Source organism: Miscanthus floridulus, chromosome 16 (genome assembly GCF_019320115.1).
Source record: "Miscanthus floridulus cultivar M001 chromosome 16, ASM1932011v1, whole genome shotgun sequence".
Lineage (NCBI taxonomy): Eukaryota > Viridiplantae > Streptophyta > Magnoliopsida > Poales > Poaceae > Miscanthus > Miscanthus floridulus.
Window position 1 is genome coordinate 171701 of NC_089595.1, and position 19071 is coordinate 190771.

General features: G+C 45.0%; 2 protein-coding genes across 2 annotated transcripts; one reads left to right on the forward strand and one right to left on the reverse strand.

The window, feature by feature from the left end:
• Positions 1-1152: 1152 nt before the first annotated feature.
• On the reverse strand, positions 1153-4742 carry LOC136513764 (uncharacterized). The gene is made up of 3 exons (XM_066507735.1): positions 4321-4742; positions 3309-4215; positions 1153-2322 (listed from the first exon to the last, which is right to left on the reverse strand). Exons 1-3 carry the CDS (start codon positions 4368-4370, stop codon positions 1153-1155), a joined length of 2127 nt encoding a protein of 708 aa, XP_066363832.1. The 5' UTR covers positions 4371-4742.
• Positions 4743-5082: 340 nt separating this feature from the next.
• Positions 5083-8153, forward strand: LOC136512153 (serine/threonine protein phosphatase 2A 57 kDa regulatory subunit B' kappa isoform-like). Its single transcript, XM_066506138.1, has 2 exons — positions 5083-6648; positions 7601-8153. The coding sequence occupies exons 1-2, from the start codon at positions 5569-5571 to the stop codon at positions 7967-7969; spliced, it is 1449 nt and encodes a 482-aa protein (XP_066362235.1). The 5' UTR covers positions 5083-5568; the 3' UTR covers positions 7970-8153.
• Positions 8154-19071: the final 10918 nt, after the last annotated feature.

Consider the following 19071-nt stretch of genomic DNA (forward strand, 5'->3'; position numbering starts at 1 on the left):
CCCTTCGTCATCAAGTTGGGGATGGTATTGGTGATTTCAAGCAACAGCTCCGTGAGATGAGGCAAACACTGGACATTGTTGTTCAAGACATTTGGAAACTGAAAGCGCAAATTGGAGACATGCATTCTGTTGTTCCTAGTCCAGTTAGTAATGCAACACAGGACATGGGTAATAAGAAAATGTAGATTGTGTTAGATGTATCTGTTGTAGTAGGTGTCCTTGTTGGTGTACTGGTAGGTGTAGTTGTTGCCCAGATGATGAAGTGTCTGTAATGAAATTGATCAGCATTGTGCTATGTTTTTTATGAAATTATGTAAGAATTCCAGCAGCATCTTGTCTTGATTTTGGATGAGGAGAACAAGGGCTAGCAACATTCAGAGTAAAGTAGATCAAAGCACACAGACCACAGCCACATGACAGTAGTGAAAATACAATAGAGTTCAAACATCATTTCATAACCAAGTTGGCACTAAATATCCATACGCAGTACAATAACAACAGCAACTTAGAAAGTTGGCAAGTTCAAATGCCTCAATACATAGTAGAGTTTACTAGCTAAGCAACATAAGTGCCACATTACATATTAGTAGTTCATAATCATTACAGAATGATCATAAGATGGCTATAGAGTTCACAAAAGATGTCCCATGCTGTCCATCAAGCATTGCAGATTGTGGCTACTTAGTACCACTTGCTTGTGGAGCAATAAAGACCAGCTGCCTAATGCTGCTAACAACAGTTGTTGGTGGTGCAGCTGTTGCCTTCTGTAGCTTTTTTTGATAGGTGTCTTCTTCTTCTTCTTAGGATTAGTCTTCTTCTGAGTCTTCTTCTTCTTCACCTGGGAAGGTCCAGCGACATCTTTAGTTGTCCTCTTCCTGCAGTGGAATCACATGAGTAGATTGGTAATAGGAAAAGATAATTTGGAGCAAAATGGCAACACACAAGTAGTTTGAATACCTTTTTAAAGACCCTTGTCCTATTTCTCCATCCTCCCCTAGTTTTGGAAACTTGCAGGTCTTGGGAAAGTGCCCAAAACCACCACATCTCTTGCACCTGACCTTCTTTTGAGTGGCCCTCTTCTCCAAACTCCCTCTAATTACAGTTCTGTAGGCCCACAGTCACCTGCCATTCCCTGCAAGAACAATTACGGTTCTATAGGTCCATAGTGTGCCTCTTCTGATTATTCCAGTCATCCAAGAGAGTCACTTCAGCAATGTCATCATCACTGACTTTGACCTTGACCACTTTGAGATGATTGCTGATCAGGTTAAGATCCTTTATCACACCTGGTAGGATTCCATCCTCCCACTGCCTAGCAATCTTCTTCCTCAAATATCTCTTCTCCATTATTAGCTCTCTAATTCTATCTACCAGCTCATGTACAAATAAACCTTTGAGGTGCTTCACCTGTGCATTGAAGCTTTCTGACACATTGTTGGTCAAATAATCACACTTGCTATTTTCTGAGAACCCACACCTATACCATATCCTGCTGTGGTGAGTCTGAAGATACTCTATACTTTGAGGAGCAAACTCAGCAATCTTGTGCATGTGGAACTTGAATAGGCCTTCAGTGTAGCCTCTAGCAGCAGGATATAGGTGGTCTATGATTACATCATCAGAATAGTGCTTCAAAAAGTTTTGGTACAAATGTCTCATGCATTCCCTATTCTCAGCATTTGGAAACACTGCACCCACTGCTTTCTCTAGGCCTTTGCATGCATCTGAACAAATTACAAGATTTGGTACATCACCAATTGCTCTGGAAAGTTGTTGCAAGAACCACTTCCAGTTATCTTCAGTTTCTGAGTAAAAAATGCCATAAGCTATATGATACAACCAGTTATGTCCATCTACACTGGTTGCTGAAGCTAGCTGACCTCTATACTTACCATGCAGACTAGATGCATTTATACCCACAAATGGTCTGCATCTAGCTAGAAAACCATCCACACAAGGCTTAAGAGCAACAAACATTCTCCTAAATCTTTGCTTTTTACCAATCTTATCAAGCTCTATCTCTATTAGGCTACCAGGAGAGACCTGTTCAATCTGAGCAGCCCAATTGAATAGCAACTGAAAACTTTCCTCATATCTACCATGGATTTGATCTATTGCTAACTTCATACCTGACCAAGCCTTTGAATACTTCAGCTTGATGCCATAATCATCTTCCAACTTCTCCTTGCAATCCTTTGCACGTTTTGTTGGATTTTTCTTGAGCCAATCTCCCAACCTGTCTGCACACCAATCCTGTGATGCCATCTTTCCTACTACCAGTTTTGTAGTTGGATAGTCGTGATCTGATGGAAGTACTTTGATCTGTGATGAGGACATGACACCCATGCATATGACCATGTTTGGTGCATGGCATGGAGGGGTAGGAGGCCAGCAAGGGTGTCCAAGTCAAGAAGGAGGTCCGAGGCTAATTCGGTTCGAGTCCCTGAGGTGGAGGCCCAAAGTAACTCAAGTTCGAGTCTGCCTCGGCCTCCAGGACCAGTCTGCCTTAAACTGGTCACCCAGGACGCATCCGGACTCCGTTTTCGATGATCCATATATGGATGGAAAGCTAATTGGATAAGGAAGGCAACTCAATTGGTTTCACGTCAAAAGACCTTCGGAATCAATGGTAATCATTGAAACAAGTCAGCATCCAGAATCTGTCAGGGTGCTGCGACACCGTCTTTTGGTCCGTTGGACCGTGTATCGTGTTTGGGCCCATTAGGGGGCGCGTCCAGGGGGGTGATGCCCAAGACTCTATAAATACCAGCCGTTGCTCTCCTTAGGGTTTGGGTTTTGTTTAGTTCTTGATTTCCTCATGAAACAGACGTCGTTTTGCTGCAACTGTCGCCGCCAAGGCCGCTTGCTGTGAACCAGGGCCCCAGTTCTTGATCTTGTTCGCCTGTGGCGATTAGTCCTTTCGAATAAAGACTTGAACTCTTTTTCATTATCATAAGCCTCATATTTATTTGTAATTTTAGATTGCGTTTATCTCGTTCTTGCTTGTGTTCTCGATTCGCTTGCAGGAAAGCCTTCTCGGCGAGGTCAATCGCGTTCGCGTGGTTGATAACCAACGGAGCAGTGGTGTAACGGTTGCGGGGGTCCGAATCAGTCTTAGTTCAAAGCCTAGATCGTGAATGTCGAGTCTCCACCAATCGACGTTATCATACCTTTCGGAAGATCGGGCCTAGTCTACATCAATCTGCACATAGAAAACAAGTCAGGTCAAGCAAATAGAAATGTACATAGAAAACAAGTCAGGTCAAGCAAATAGAAATGCACAAATGAACTAGTGCATGGTCAGTTACCTGTATTGTCTTTTTATCATGTAGCCTAGATGCATGTATGCGCCAAGGACATCGCTCAGCCTTGCACCTTGCAATATACCTTGTTGGGTCTGTTTTGATACCAGCTAACTCAAAGCCTTTAGTCACAGCGTAATGCCTGATAGCTTTCCTGAATGAAACAATATCAGGAAATAACTCCCCCTTCTCAATCTTGGGGTGCTCTGGGTCATGGATCACATGGATCTCTTCAGGGTCTGCATCATTGACCTCTGTCTCAGTAGGAAAAGCATGAGCATCATCATTAACAGCATCATGAGAAACATGTGGAGGTGAATTACTATGAGGTTGTGAACTGCTATGTGGCTGTGTTGGTGGTATTGGCATATACATTCCCTCATCATCATAACCCACATACTCTTCATCATTATCAAACATATCGGGCTCCCTGTCAGGCTCAAGTTCAGGCTCAACTTCAGCCTCCATGGGAACCTTTGGTGCATCATCTGCCTTAGATGATGGCTGGTTAACATTACTGTCAGTAGGGATTGCATTGCCAATGTCGGGAGGAATCACACATAAAGGTTCTAATGCATCAAACTGATCAACAGAGGCAACATATTGATCAAACACTGCTACAACAATCTGGCAACGCATCTGGTCCTTATACATCTCAAATATGTCATTCATCTGGAACTGGTTTTCTAGTCTGACATCTTCACACACCCTTTTGTCATAGTACCAAGCAGTTGGGCACTGAGTACGAGACCATTTGACAGCATTGCGCAAGCTGGTCATCAGTAACTCAAATGAAAACGAGCCTATCTCCACATCCCACTTAATCACAGAGCCCTTTGTGTAAGCTTTCCTACCCAAAGAGTCTACCGTACAGAATGCTTCCACTTTAATCTCTAGGGAAAATAGTGGAACCCTAGCATCAACCAAATCACATCAAAATGTGCACATCTCCAACGACAATGCATAAATCGAGGCCTAATCTACTCATCTCTGTGCTCAGCAAGGAGAGAAAAAGTACCTTTCGTCGCCGTCCACCATCGGCGACCCGCGCGGGGGCGCGTCCGCCATTGACGCGCACGCTACTCCATTGCTTTCCTTCGACTGGCCCCCTTGCGCCGTCTCCTTGGCCTGCTACGCCGCCATCGGGATCGTCGCCGTCACCACCGCCGAAATCGCCGCCGCCACCACAACCTAGGGTTCTTGCTCGGGGAGAGAGACAGGGAAAGTGAGAGTGAGAGAGAGGTGGAGACGGTGGCGTTCACCGCGCCGTTTAGATGAAGACGGGCGACAAACGGATACGGTCGACCGTATGCCACGGATGCCTGCAAGCGGGCCCAAGCGTTCGTCGGGCGTATACGATGGCATATTTCAAAGTATCGTAAAATTATAATGGCACACTTGCGATTAGACGAATTGTAATAGTATATTTCCAATCTTCAAGAATTGTAATGGCATCTTTCCAAAAAAAAACCCATTTTTTTTGCTGGCTTAGGTGAGCGAATTAGCTCTCCTAGCTCGGTGGGAATCTCGTTGCTTATGCTAGGTGAGACGAGGACAGGCTTTGCACACGACCAAGCACCGCCCAAAAAATGAGCAGAGGGAGGATGTGTGTCCAAACCGGTGCTGAGCTGAGCTCATGCATATGTTTAGTCTCGTCCTGTTTTAGCGAACGAATATTATTTTTCTATCGTAACAAATCAATAAACAATACTTTCACTTTTCAGCAAAGCAAACATGGCCTCACTTTTGTCTGGTTTGATGTGAACCAAATGTTTGGCAATTGGCAGTACTCCGTAAGAAATTTCTGCGTGAAATTCAAACATAAGTAGACACATGGCAACGGTCGATACATCACGGTCCATGGAGATTGACGCCTGAGAATGAGATTGGGTGGAGCAGGCCACCCTCGTCGCCTTCCGTACGCCGACCCGACACCGAGCTGTAAACTCGAGCTCCCCCACGCTGCGAGTCCGCCCAAAACTCCAAAAGCTCTGCGCTTTCTGTCCCCGTCCTCCTCCTCTCCCCGAGATCCCATCCATGGTGGCGGCCGCCGCGCCGCGCCTCCGGATCTGAGCCCCTTCCAGCCACCGCGGGATATTTTCCCCAGCGCTCCCGCTTCGCTGGTCCGACCGCCGCACGGTTCTTTGCCGTGCAAGATTCGCCGCTCAGTAGCGGGTGGTCGGTAGTTGTCCGTGGCTCGGCCGGCCATGGGTTCCTGAAACGGGTCTTTGATGCCAGCTGTGGGCGCCCACGGTCTCCTGCCGCCATGTGGAAGCAGTTTCTTGGCAAGATCTCGCGGAAGTCCCCCAAATCCGGCGGGGGCGGGGGCTCGCCGCCGGCGAAGTCCCCGTCGTCGCGTGGCGCTGCCAATGGGGCGGAGGCGGAGCTGAGCGCTTCGTCGCCGGCGGCCTTCCCCGCGCCGTCCGGGGCGGAGACCAGGGAGGACGTGTTCCTCCGCAAGCTCAACGTCTGCTGCGTGGTGTTCGACTTCGCCGCCGAGCGGGGGAGGGACTCGCCGGAGGTGGAGAGGAAGCGGCAGGTGCTCGTGTCCCTCGTCGACTGCGTCTCTGCGGCCGAGGAGCCCCTCACGGAGGCGATGCTCTCGGCCTGCGTCCGCATGTTCGCCATCAACCTCTTCAGGGTCTTCCCGCCCAAGCTCCGCTCTGGCGCCAGTGCCGCCACCGACGAGGACGAGCCGTTCTTTGACCCCTCGTGGTACCACCTCCAGGTCGTGTATGAATTGCTCCTACGGTTCGTCATGTCCCCGGCCGTCGATGTCAAGGTTGCTAGGAAGTACATGGACAACTCCTTCATCTCTAGGCTTCTTGACCTGTTCGATTCTGATGATCCTAGGGAGAGGGAATGCTTGAAGACAGTGCTGCACAGGATATATGGGAAATTTATGGGCAATCGCCCGTTCATTCGCAAGGCTGTGAGCAACATCTTCTATAGGTTTGTGTTCGAGACAGATCGCCACAATGGGATTGCGGAGCTACTGGAGGTGTTTGGGAGTGTGATTAGTGGCTTTGCAAAGCCATTAAAGGAGGAGCATAAGTTGTTTCTATGGAAGGCATTGATTCCACTTCACAAGCCGAAGACGGTTGGAGTATATTTGCCACAGTTGACATACTGCATTACACAGTTTATCGAGAAGGAACCAAAGCTCACAGGGACTGTTATCAGAGGCCTCCTGAAGTATTGGCCAGTGACGAACAGTCAGAAGGAGATGATGTTCTTAGGTGAGTTGGAGGAGGTCCTAGAGTTGACAGAAATGGCAGATTTCCAGAAGTGTGCGGTTCCTTTGTTTCGCAGGATCGCACAGTGCCTGAATAGCTCTCATTTTCAGGTAAAGTTTCTTCCTTGAATACTGATCTGAGACTGTCCTTTGAACACTGGATATTGTTTGTATACGTTTATTTAGTGTATCTTGTTGACAAGTATGTCCACTATTGCTAGCCTTAGGTAGAAAAAGGCAGTAGCCATGGGGTTGTGAGTTGTGACATCTCATCTCTGTCTGTTTTCCTTCAGAAGACTAGAAATTGTGAAGTATTTTGATAGTTAGGTTTAAACAAGACTTGACTTACTGTTTTGCCTACATGTGTGGAAAATCTTATCAAGAAACAAAAACAGGACAACATGGCTGAATTAGCCATTTAGAATTTATGAAGCATCAAGCTGTGGTGAGGAAAATTTCGTAGTCATTTCAATCCACAAGGTTTATTTATATTTGGGCCACACCTAACTTGCAAGGGAAAATGCTACATAATAGCAGTACATCCCATATTGGGAATGCAACATAGATATATTCTACCCTCTAGTGGACAACTAGGAAGCCCAAAGCGCAAAGCTTCCTAGTTGGTTCACTAGAGGGTAAAACATTCAAGAGGAATTTTATGAGAAAGAAGGACATTATGATCCAACTTGTAAGATTAGCATTACAGAACCTTTTTACTTTTTAAAATTTATGATGTGATTAATGTGCAGGTTCAGGAACAGATCTTTCTTATTTTGTAGGAAATGAATTTTTCTATTTTGATCACATATAGCCTTATGGGTGTAGCTATGATATACTAGGCTCAAAATCAAATACTAATAATCCCAAGTAAATTCCCCAGAAAGTTTAATCTATAAGCAATTTTGATTTTCTAGCTATCCATTGGAGAAGAGCTTTACAGGATGCTTTGCACAGCATGACATCTCTAAACACTATGAAACAATATGGCAAAACCAGTCGCTACTTTTATAATTTGAACACTAAAGTCTAGCAGAAACTTAGGAATGTTCTTTGTTTGTAACAGGTTGCTGAAAGGGCCTTATTCCTGTGGAATAATGAACATTTGTTCGACCTAATCTCCCAAAACCGTCAAGTTATCCTGCCAATCATCTATCCAGCTCTGGAGAGGAATGCCCGTTGGCACTGGAACCAGTCAGTTCTAAATGTTACAATGAATGTCAGGAAAATGTTCTTTGACATGGATGAGAGATTGCTGTTGGCTTGTCAAACCAATTTCCAAGAGGAGGAAAAGAAGCGAGCTGCATCTGAGGAGCGAAGAAGGCTTGTATGGGAGCACCTTGAGAGGAATGCTGCATTTCATCCAGTAACCGGAGACATTGGCTTTGCAGTTCCTCCTACATCTGCTCCTCTGGTAGCTCCCACTATGACATGATTAATCATGGTATCAGATGTAATTCATACTGCTTGATTGTTAGCTAGGTATGGGTGTTTGGTGTTGCGCAAGGAATTTTGTTGCCTTTGTAAGCCCCTTGTGCCAAGTCTGTAATTATTAGTTGCTGGTTTGACAATGAATGCTTGATTCTTTGGTGTACTCTCAACATATGGTCGTATCTTTCTATCCCAAGATAATGCCCAGTTCTACTTGGCCGGAGGGGGTGAAAAAGTGTTTCCTTGGAAAATTTCTACTGGAGCTGAATAGCTGATAACGATATATTGATGTATTTTTTTTTAATCTTTTGGGTTCTGATGGATCTACAAAAATGTCAGGTTTGTTGGGTGAACATGAAACTGAGGTAAGTTCATACCACTTTTCACGATTTGATAAGTCAAGTGTGTTTTTTCCTTTTCTACTTGTAAGGGATCAGAAATCTGTATTTCACAACTAGAATTGTTCTTGGAAATTGTAAGTCATGTCAATTCATGACATGAAACAGTTCTTCCTAATTAATATTTCCACCTTCACTTCTTTGCCCTTGGTCCATGACACGAGGAAGTCACTATGCAATTTTTGGGTACAAAATAGCAGTGGACAGTGATAAAGCCTAAAGGGATTCAACATGGTAAATGTCATCCAAATTCTGTCATACAAGATTTGGGGCCTACCAAGCTAAAAAGCTAGTTTAGTTAGGATGTAAAACTAGGCTAACGAAACATCAATGCTCAAATTACGGACTTTCCACTCCAGACTTGTTTTTCATGAAACTAGAAAAGTAAACAGTAGAGTAAATGAGTATTAGTTTTAGCTCAAAATATGGTGGCTTCACTAGATTTAACTGAAAAAATAAACATTTATGTCACTAAAAGTTTACCGAGCCCTAGTTTAATAACTTTTATCTAATTAAGTTATGAAATATGAAATCATGAATTTTCTAACTCAAGCATGTTTTAGGTTGGGACTTGGGAGTACTCAAATTTCACTCTCCAGGCTCATATCAAGATCCATTCTCCAGCTTCATCTTCAGCGAAGGTGAGTTACCAGAAAAGCACCAGTTAATAATGGATGGGCAAATCTGCATTAAGTAAAAAAAAACATCGAGTTAATTATTGTATAGAGATAGGTTTTAATACTAGGTGTCAGAAATCTTTGATCTTGATCTAATTTTAGGTTCATACATATTAGCTCACCCATAAAAAGTAACTCTTTGGTTCAAGATTCCTAAAACTGAACTTTCAAAAAAAAGATTCCTAAAACTTTTCAAGAAGATGTATACTGAAGAATGTCCTGTAATTATCCCCCCTCGTCAGCGCGACTTTCATCCTTCCTTCGTCATTGCAGATCAGTGGATGTTGCACTCTTAAATGATGGCAGTTGGTCCAGATAACAAGCATGGTCCCTCATGTAACCACCTGCCAGTGAGGGACCTAGCTTCACTAGAGATCATATCATCATTTTCCATCCAGCTATGAGCCTAGTGCAGACTTTCAGCCAGATGGATATACTCACGAGGAAAAGGCTGTTCGTCCTTGCATCTGTGTGGATTTGTTTCCATCCAATTCTGATGTGATCTGTCTGGCTATCGACAGAAGAGATTTAGCTGTTCGTGCAGGGTTTTCTTGGAAATTTAGGTTTAATAGTTACTACTTCAATTAAAGTATTTCCAGTCCTAAAGAAAAGTATCTCTAAGCATCTGAAAAATTAAAATTCTGAATCCTGAAATAGTTACGCTGGTTATAATGTGCTTTAGATATTCTATAAACAATAAACAATCATGTTTCGTACCATTAGTTGATTTTTTTTTCTTGTAAAAATAACAAAGCATGGTTGATTAATATAAGCAATTGGCACAAAATATTGCTTTCATGGTCAAGTTTTCCTTACCCCGCAGGGCACTGGGATGGTGCCTGGAACCAGCGTCATATGCTAGCTGGAGCTGAAAACCCTATAAAGAAGGCTGAAGGTTCCACACAGACAACTAACAGACCCTCTGTGCAGCTCCCTGCTTTGTTCAGGGCACTTCTCTTCTATCCTTGCAAATTGGAGATACTTGAACAGAGATCTCCATATAGTGAGCAAGATGTATAATCCTCCCAGTGCCCAGGACATGTCCTACTACGATCATGTTCAGAAGCGCCATGAGGAGAAGGGCTGCCTATATGCATGGTACCCGCTAACCTTTCTGTTGTTTCTGTTCTTCTCGATTACACTCACTCTGTTATATATGTTTTTTTTTTCTTGTAGTGTTTTTGTTAATATATTTTTCATGATACCCATGATGAAAATTTAAAACGCTTTGAACTCTGAAACTTGTCTTCATTCCTTTGGGAAACAAAAGGAAGAATGTTGTATTGTGACTTGATATTAAAGGGTCATCGGACTGAAGTTTCACAATATTGGTTGGTTTAGTTGGGTAAAAAAAGTGTGGAGAATAATTCACAAGTATATGGATTCAACCAGTCGCCAATATTTCTCAGAATCTGAATACTATAAAGAAGATTTCTGTGTCACAAGATCAGCCTAACATGCACAAGTATACATTGGAAAGATCAAACTAGGAAGCCATATGCAAATTACACCTTACTCTTCATAGAAATCAAATATTCGCAGTGTCTAGTTTTCTATTTTGATATTGACTTGGGAATACCTGCTTAGGAATTGGTAACTGGTATCCAGCAACAATTTTACAGAAAACAACGCTCATGTTTTTGAAAAGTGGCTTGAGTTTTCAAAAGAGAACCATGTATGGTTTGGGGTTTCCAGAACAATTGAGTAAACATGAACTGGGAAGATATCCCTTGGAAAGCAAACCTGGATGGAAGGGAACATACAGTTCCCCTAAGAAAACCACTTCAAATCTTCTTCCTGAGGGAGGGAATAAGCTCAATTCGTCGAATACTTTTAAATTTTTGTCATGACATGCTAGCTTTCCTCTTGTTCAAAACAAAAATCTCTGTCTCCAGTTAGGCGCTACACTCCTTTTCGATCATGTGAGTCCATGGCATGCTAGCTTTCTTCTTCTTTAAAGTCTTTATTTCGACACATCGATTCATCCCTTTGTTTAGCATCTGGCCTAGCCTATCATGATCCAAACAGAGGAAGGGTCCATCGGCTATCATTTTCAAGGTCCCTACTGGGCTATAAATCGATGACAGCGAGGTCCAACCCACAAGTCACCCTACACCCTAGTGCCTTTGGCTCATGTGATCAAATGGGAAATGTCAATTTGGTGGTTGCTGGTCATTTTCATGTGATGTTTGCCTTCATCTAGATGCGATGTTGTCCTTCATTCACATCGCTTCTATTGGAACAATTATCCTCTCGACTTTCAGTTTCATTAGAGCTAATGATTTAGGTTTTAATTCAGACTGTGACTAAGTTCTTGGCTAATTAACTTCAGTTAACAATGGAAGCTTTGTTCTTCTTTTCAGCCTGTTCACTGCGTTCTGCTGCTTCTGCTGCTACGAGACCTGTGAGTGCTGCCTCGAGGCCATCTGCTGCTGCTGCTAGTTCAGCTTAAAGGGCATGCATGGGCATCCATCATCGTGGAGATGAGGCCAAGCGGGACACTCACAGCTAGCTGTCCCGTACACAAATAAAATGCTGTACTTATATGCACGTACACTAAAAATGCATTAGTGTCTGTATAATGTGTAATTGTGTTGTGTGTGCATCTTTATTTGAATTTGAGAATGCTTTGTGAAATGCTGTAAATCTGTTGTATATGTATCTTTGTCAGATGAATGCATTATTGTGATGCAGCCATGCAGGAGTATCAAACTGAAATTACCGCACACTTAATTAAGTCTGGATGATGCAGATTTACCCTAGCTTTTTGGTCTTTCTTTAGGATGCAGGAACAAGAAAAAAAGGGAACAACGAAAAACATGTGATTCACAAGCCTAGAGGCGTAAAGAAGCAGGACACCAGTTATGCCTTTAGCTTAGTTGTAATAGCTGTATACATGGTCCAACGGGCCGTCCAGGCAAGGCACGGCACTGGCACGACCAGACACGGCAGCGGCGTGCCGCCGAGTCGGCATCCCGGCCCAGGCACGGCACTATAGGCTATTAGCCGTGCCGTGCTGTGCAGTTGGGCACGGCACCCCGTGCCGCTCCTGGCCCGACGCGGCGAGGCCATCGCGCCGCCACTTCCTTGCCGAGGCCGTCGCGTCGCACGTCGAGGCCGCTCACGCTCTCCAGCTAGTCAACACAGAGGCCATTGCGCTGCCGCGACGCCACACTGAGGTCGCCTTGCAGCTCCCCCATGTCGCTGCAGACCTCGCGCCGCCGTCGTCTTCCACTCCGCCGTCGACCTGGGGATCAGAGGAGCCGCCGCTGGAGCTGCTGCGTCTCGCCGCCGCCCCTGGAGCCGCTGCAGTGAAGGAGGCCGTGAGGCTGCTGCGGGAGGGAATGGAGAACGGGGAGCGGCGGCCTGGGAGGGAAGACGCAGGGAGCGGCGGCCTGGAGTGAAGTCACGTCCCGCGTGCGTGACGGGGTCGGAGGAAGCGGCGGGGTGAGGAACTGAGGATGTGAACTCAGAGGTGTGGGAGATTAGTTTTAAACCTAGGGTTTCATCCAACGGCTGATATTCATCAAAAGAGGATCCAACGATTGAAAATAGCCGTGCCGCATCGTGCCGGCCCAAAAACCGTGCCGTGCCCAGGCCGGCACTACGGGCCGGTGAGGCGGCCCAGGCACGGGCACGAGGCAGGCCGTGCCACACCAGGCCAATGTCGTGCTTTTTTGGACCAGGCCCGTGCTGGCCCTGCCGGCCTGGCCCATCTGGACATATATAAATAGCTGTCTGTCACTTCTTATTTGCTATAAGAGGAGGAAGTGGGGTCCAATGGGCAGAGTAAGCCAGCAAGACACTGGGGAAAGAGACGAGGACATGTTTTCTGGAAGTAAATCGACAGGGAACTAGAGCTTCATGCTCTTCCCAAGTTATCCACCTGCGTTTTTAGCGGGGATTCTCGCGGCTCCGGCTCCTGCTACAAATTATACAACAATATTCATAGAAGCCCGTTTTTCTTCCTCCTAACAAAATAAACATGGAGCTGATAAGCCATGATTTATGGCTCCTCTTGCACTGTGGTGCGAAGTTGGAGCCCGAAGGAACCTGGCCAAACGGGGCAATAGTTGTTGTTCGGATATGGACCTTTGCACACTCAATTATGCCATATATCTCACATGGACAAATTCGAAACAGTTTTCTCTTATCCTTGTTTATCGATTATCCATTGCAAGTTGGGAAAACAAAAGCATTTATGACTGTTCTTATCGGATGCGAGAAAACTACGGGAACTTATGTAATTCCGGCTGTCACCAGCCATATACAAACTCAGACAGATTTATAGAACTAATTATTCTATGTTTTTGACAGATTAGCATAATCTTAACTATGCGTTAATATGATATAATTGTGAATAGACTAGGTGTCCAGCTGTCCCTCTAATCTCCATGCCTGCAATGTGAATCAATTGATGGTGGAATTCTTCAATTATTCTCCTTTCTACGATTGAAGTGGGACAATGGCAAAGGATTACGTTAACATTCTCCAATTCTTCTCCTTTCTAGACTTTGAAATTAAGAGGCTCTCCAGGAGTCAATTTTCTAGAATCTTCTTTTCTTCATGGGAAAGGCCTTAAGGAACTTCTCTCGAACTGTCAAACAAGGTGGCTTCAGGAGTCAATTCCTTTGAAATTTTATTATCCCTTGGTGGAAAATTAAGGTCGAAACATTATAGAATAGCACTTTTGATGAGACATGTGATGAGCTAGGGAGGACACTCCTAATGCAGAAACCATCATAGTTTCTATGGATATTAATTGTACTGTCATTTAAGCGTTTTGCTGATGTGGCAAGGTAGTTATTGAACAGAGAGAGAAAAAATCATAGAAACCGGGTCTAAGTTAGAAACCATGTCCACACGAGAACCAATACATGAAGGGATGTGATTGGTAGAGAATGGAGAGAGAATGTATGTGATTGGATAAAAAATTATTCTGTAGAAACTATCCACTGGGACCATGATTTCTATACATAGTGTTTATGAAAATTAATAGGTATAGAAACGCATTGGGACTGCCCTGAGGCGTGCACATTTGTAGCCCACAAAAAAGAGTCTCTGAGCTAGGCGTGCACATTATTTTCTCTCATCCTGGTCCACATTGATTACTATTAAGAGTACGGTTTTCTAAAAGAAAGTAAATTTATTTTTTGCCCTTTGAACTCGATCATTACATAGTATATGATTTGACCCCAAATATAAAACTGAAAATTTTTCTCATTTCTAGAAGCTCTAAAAATTAACCGTTGTTCATATCTCTTATTCTGGTCCACATAGGTTATTTTCCTCGCCTTCTCCCTCCTGTGATCCTCTCCTCTGTTTTTAAGAGCATAGCTAATAACACGGCCGATTGCTGGCCATGTATTATTCATATCATTACAACCTCTAATAATCCACTAAAAATAGTTGGCTGCTGATCTATACTACACACCATTAATATCAGACCTACTTTACACTTTGACAAAGATTCTTAAAGCCCGTGCATAAGCTGGCTGGCACTTCACTTCTTTCTCCTTTATTTTCTCTCTCCCCCATTTCAAGGTATTCCTCCGTTCCAATTATAAAACATGCATCTAGATATACACTATATTTTTTTAGAACGAATTAGGCAAGAGAGCTGCCGAATATATTAAAAAGCAGATAAAGTCCAGACTAGACAAAATAAAAAACGGTACAACTACGGTCGGTTGGATTGGGCCATCAACACGTACCGAACTCGAACTCAAACTCATCAGAAAAGAAAAACAACTCTAGCCAGTCGGAATAGGACGTCAACACGAGCCACATAGACCAAAACTCAGCTCGGACACACGCTCAACCGCCTCCGAACCACCACAAACCAGGTCACCACACTGCACCGCCAACAACTGGACGATAGAGTCATCAGGACGAAAGCGCCGCCAGCACCACTTGCGCCATCGTTGCCGACGCTGTCCCACACCGAGGTAACTCACTGCCGAGCAAGTATACCCGCCGTAGTTCACTGCAAGCCATAGCTGCTTTTGGCGCTCGCCAAGCCGACCCTGTCTACCAAGATCCAAGCGCGCACACCATAGCTTCCGGGACCTAGTTTCCTCATCGAAGGTAGAAGTGTCACGCACGTCCTCCAGCTGCCAGTCAGAGCTCCTCCTTACACCGAAAATAGCCCCCGTTGAGCGGGACCGCCTACCGCCTCACCACGCAGGTCACCTCGGCAACGCAAAGCTGCTGGCCACCACTCCCATGTCGGCCTCATCGCCAACTCCGTGGGCGCCTCCCACGCCAGCCTCCTCGCCAACTTTGTGGTCACAACTGGCGTATAGTCCCCAGGCTGCTGCTCGTTGGTGGCCAATTCGCTGTCGACGAAGTAGTAGCACCAGGCTGCCGTCCAGCCCCAATGATGCCGGTATCCTCTGCACCCATGCCTGTGGTTTGCGTAGTCTCGAGCCGCCTCCGTCTCCGCCGCACATCCACGGCCTCCAGCCGCGCCGCGTCGCGCCGTCCACGGCCTCCAGCGATGCCACGCCGCACCGTCCATGGCCTCCCATGGCCCTGCTGCATGTCATCTCTGCCACCATCGCGCGCCGTCGCCCACGTCGGCTGCTCCCCGACCACATCCGAGCGGGGGCTGAAAGCTCTAGTTTGATTTTGATGAATTGATGAAACCCTAAGTGCTAACCTAGTTTATCAAAGTAATTATGAGATAGGTAGCACTACTCCAAGTGATGAAGCAATGGTGAAAATCATGATGATGGTGATGGCATGGTGATGATCAAATGCTTGGACTTGGAAAAGAAGAAAAAGAAAAAGAAAAAGAAAAAGCTCAAGGTAAAGGTGAAACTTGATAGGTGCTTTTTTGTTTTGGTGGTCGAGACACTTAGTGAGTGTGATCACATTTAGGATCGATAGCCGTACTATTAAGAGGGGTGAAACTGGTATCGAAATGCGGTTATCAAAGTGCCACTAGATGCTCTAACTCATTGCATATGCATTTAGAATCTAGTGGAGTGCTAACACCTTTGAAAACATTTGTGAAAATATGCTAACACATGTACACAAGGTGATACACATGGTGGTTGGCACATTTGAGCAAGGGTGGAGAAGTTGGTGAAATAAAGGAGGTGCTAGTCACTAAAAAAACAGTGACCGGACGCTGGTCACGTGGTGATCGGACTCGGGGGAGCAGCGTCCGGTCACTTATAAAAACAGTGGAGTGCTCGGGCTACTCTATGCCTGAGACCAGACATAGGTGACCAGACTCTGGCTGAACACTATTCAGCGTCCGGTCCTGCTGATGTGGGCATAGAGAAAAGGGTGAGTGACCGGACGCTGGGCGAGTCCGGTTGGGCATGACCGGACATGTCCTGTCACGAAAAACCATCTCTAGAACCTTACTAGAAACTATCGGACTCCAGTGATGGAACGTCCGGTCACTTTGAGCAGCGCATCCGGTCGCAACTTAACACGTGGCGCGAAGCAGACTTGCCATTGAGATCGCATGGATGAGGTTAAACCGAGGGGCCACGTGGCGTGCATCGCGCGACCGTACGCTGGGTGGCGTGCGTCCGATCGCCTCGACCTACGCGTCTGGTCGGTGCACAGTAGGGTGCTCTGTGAGCCCAACAGCTCTATTTCGTTGGGGGCTCTATATAAAGGCATGTGGCCGGCTCTAGCTCACTCTCTTGGCCATTTGCATTGACATAGCAACCTTGTGAGCTTAGCCAAAGCTCTCCCACTCATATCCTTCATTAATTCATCATCTTTTGTGAGATTGGGAGTGAATCCAACTGCATTGCTTGAGTGTTTGCATCTAGAGGCACTTGGTGTTCGTATTTCGCTGTGGGATTCTCTTGTTATTCTTGGTGGTTGCCGCCACCTAGATGGCTTGGAGCAGCGAGGATCGTCGAGTGGAGGTTGGTGATTGTCTCCGGCTTTGATCGTGGTGATTGTGAGGGGTTCTTAACCTTTTCCCGGCGGAGAGCCAAAAGGTACTCTAGTAAATTGCTCGTGGCTTGTGTGATCCTCATCTTGTGTTGGTTGTGCGGCACCCTATTAAGGGTTTAGCGTGTGGTGCCAATTAGCGCATGAACCTCCAAGTGAGTGAATCGCCACAACAAGGACTAGCTTACCGGCAAGCAAGTGAACCTCGGTAAAAATCATTGTGTCATCAATTGATTCTGAGGTGATTGGTCTTCATTGGTATTCGTTCTTGTGATTGATTGGTTCATTCCATGACTCGGCGGTATAACCATCTTGCTCTCTCTCTTTACATTACCGCAAACTAGTTGTCAAGCTCTTTAGTGTAGCTAGTCGTGAGAGCTTGTTAGTTTGGTTAGTGTGGCTCTTTAGTTATCCTTTGAGAGCACACTAACTTAGTGTAGTGACATAGCCATTATGTGGATAGAGACTATAGAAACTAGAATTGTGGTAGGTGGCTTGCATTTTTAGTAGGCTAGCGCAACACTCGCTTCGCCTCATATTTGTTTAACCGGTTTGCTAAGTGTTGTTGTAGAAATTTTAATAGGTTATTCACCCCCCTCTAGCCATTAGGACCTTTCAAGTGGTATTGGAGTGGGTTACCGTGATTTGAGGCTTAACAACCTTCGATGTCAAAATGGCTCAAATCAACAACACCAAGAAACCACCCCAATTTGATGGCTCCAACTATCCCTATTAGAAGGCTAAGATGACAATATATATAAAGTTAATCAATTGGAAGGTTTGGAAGGTGGTGGAGACTAAGATTGAGATTGATGATGAAGAGGCTCCCACCGCCGTCGAAGAGGTGCTACTCCAAAATAATGACATTGCTCTTAGTGCCATCCATGATGCTTTGGATGAGAGAACATTTGAGCAAATCAAGAATATTGAGAGAGCTCATGAAGAATGAAAGAAGTTGGAGGAATCATTTGAGGGCACTCAAGCCGTGAAGGGTGCAAAGGCATATATTCTCATGGAGAAGTTTGCAAGCTTCAAGATGAAGGAGGATGAGAGTATGCCAGAGATGTTCCATAGGCTTCAATGCTTGTCAATGATCTCAAAGCACTTGGAGAAGAGGTGAAGGACAAGGACTTCTCCCATAAGTTCTTGAGATGCTTACCCACAAGATTTGGCACATTGGTCACTATTCTAGTGAGGAATGGTTTGGACACCAAGACACCAAACCAAGTGTTGGGAGATATAATGACCGATGATACATATAGAGATGATGATGAGAAGGAAGAAAAGAAGGAGAAGAGTGTGGCATTCAAGGCCACATCATCCAAGGGCAAGGCAAAGCAAGAATCATCAAGTGAAGATGAAGACTTGAGCTTTGATGAGATGGATGATGAGAAGATGGTTCTCTTTGTTAAGAGATTTGGCAAGTTCATGATGAAGAAGGGCTACCGTGCTAAAAGAAAGAAGTCTTCATCCAAGAACAAGGAAGAGTCAAGAAGATGCTTCAATTGCGGAAGCAAAGATCATCTTGTTGCTCAATGCCCATACAATAGTAATAATGATGATGACAAGAAGAACAAGAAGAAGGACAAGATGACCTTCAAGAAGAAGAAGGGTGGTTCATATGTAGTCACTTGGGATAGTGATGCTTCCTCAAGTGATGACGATGATAGTGAAGATGACAAGACCACCAAGAAGAAGGCACTTGCAAGCATTGCTATCAATAAGAAGTCTTCTCTCTTCGACATTCCATCATGCTTCATGTCTAAGGCCACTAAGGTACAAACTTGTGATGAGGGAATTGATGAGGAACATGATAATGAAAATGAAAATGAAAATGAAAGTGATACTGATGATGATAAACCAACTAAGGATGAATTACTTGACATGCTAGATGATGCTAAAGAACACTTTGACATTAAGAGAAGGGAATGCAAAAGCTTGCGTAAGGAACTAAAAGCCCTTAAGCAAGCCTTTGATGAGCTCAATGCATCTCATGAGAGGCTAGAGGAAGCCCATGAGAAGCTTGGCAAGGCTCACAAGAAGCTTGAAAAAGCTCATTCCTCTTTGCTTGATGAGCAAAATAAGAAGAAGCATGTTGAGACATGTAA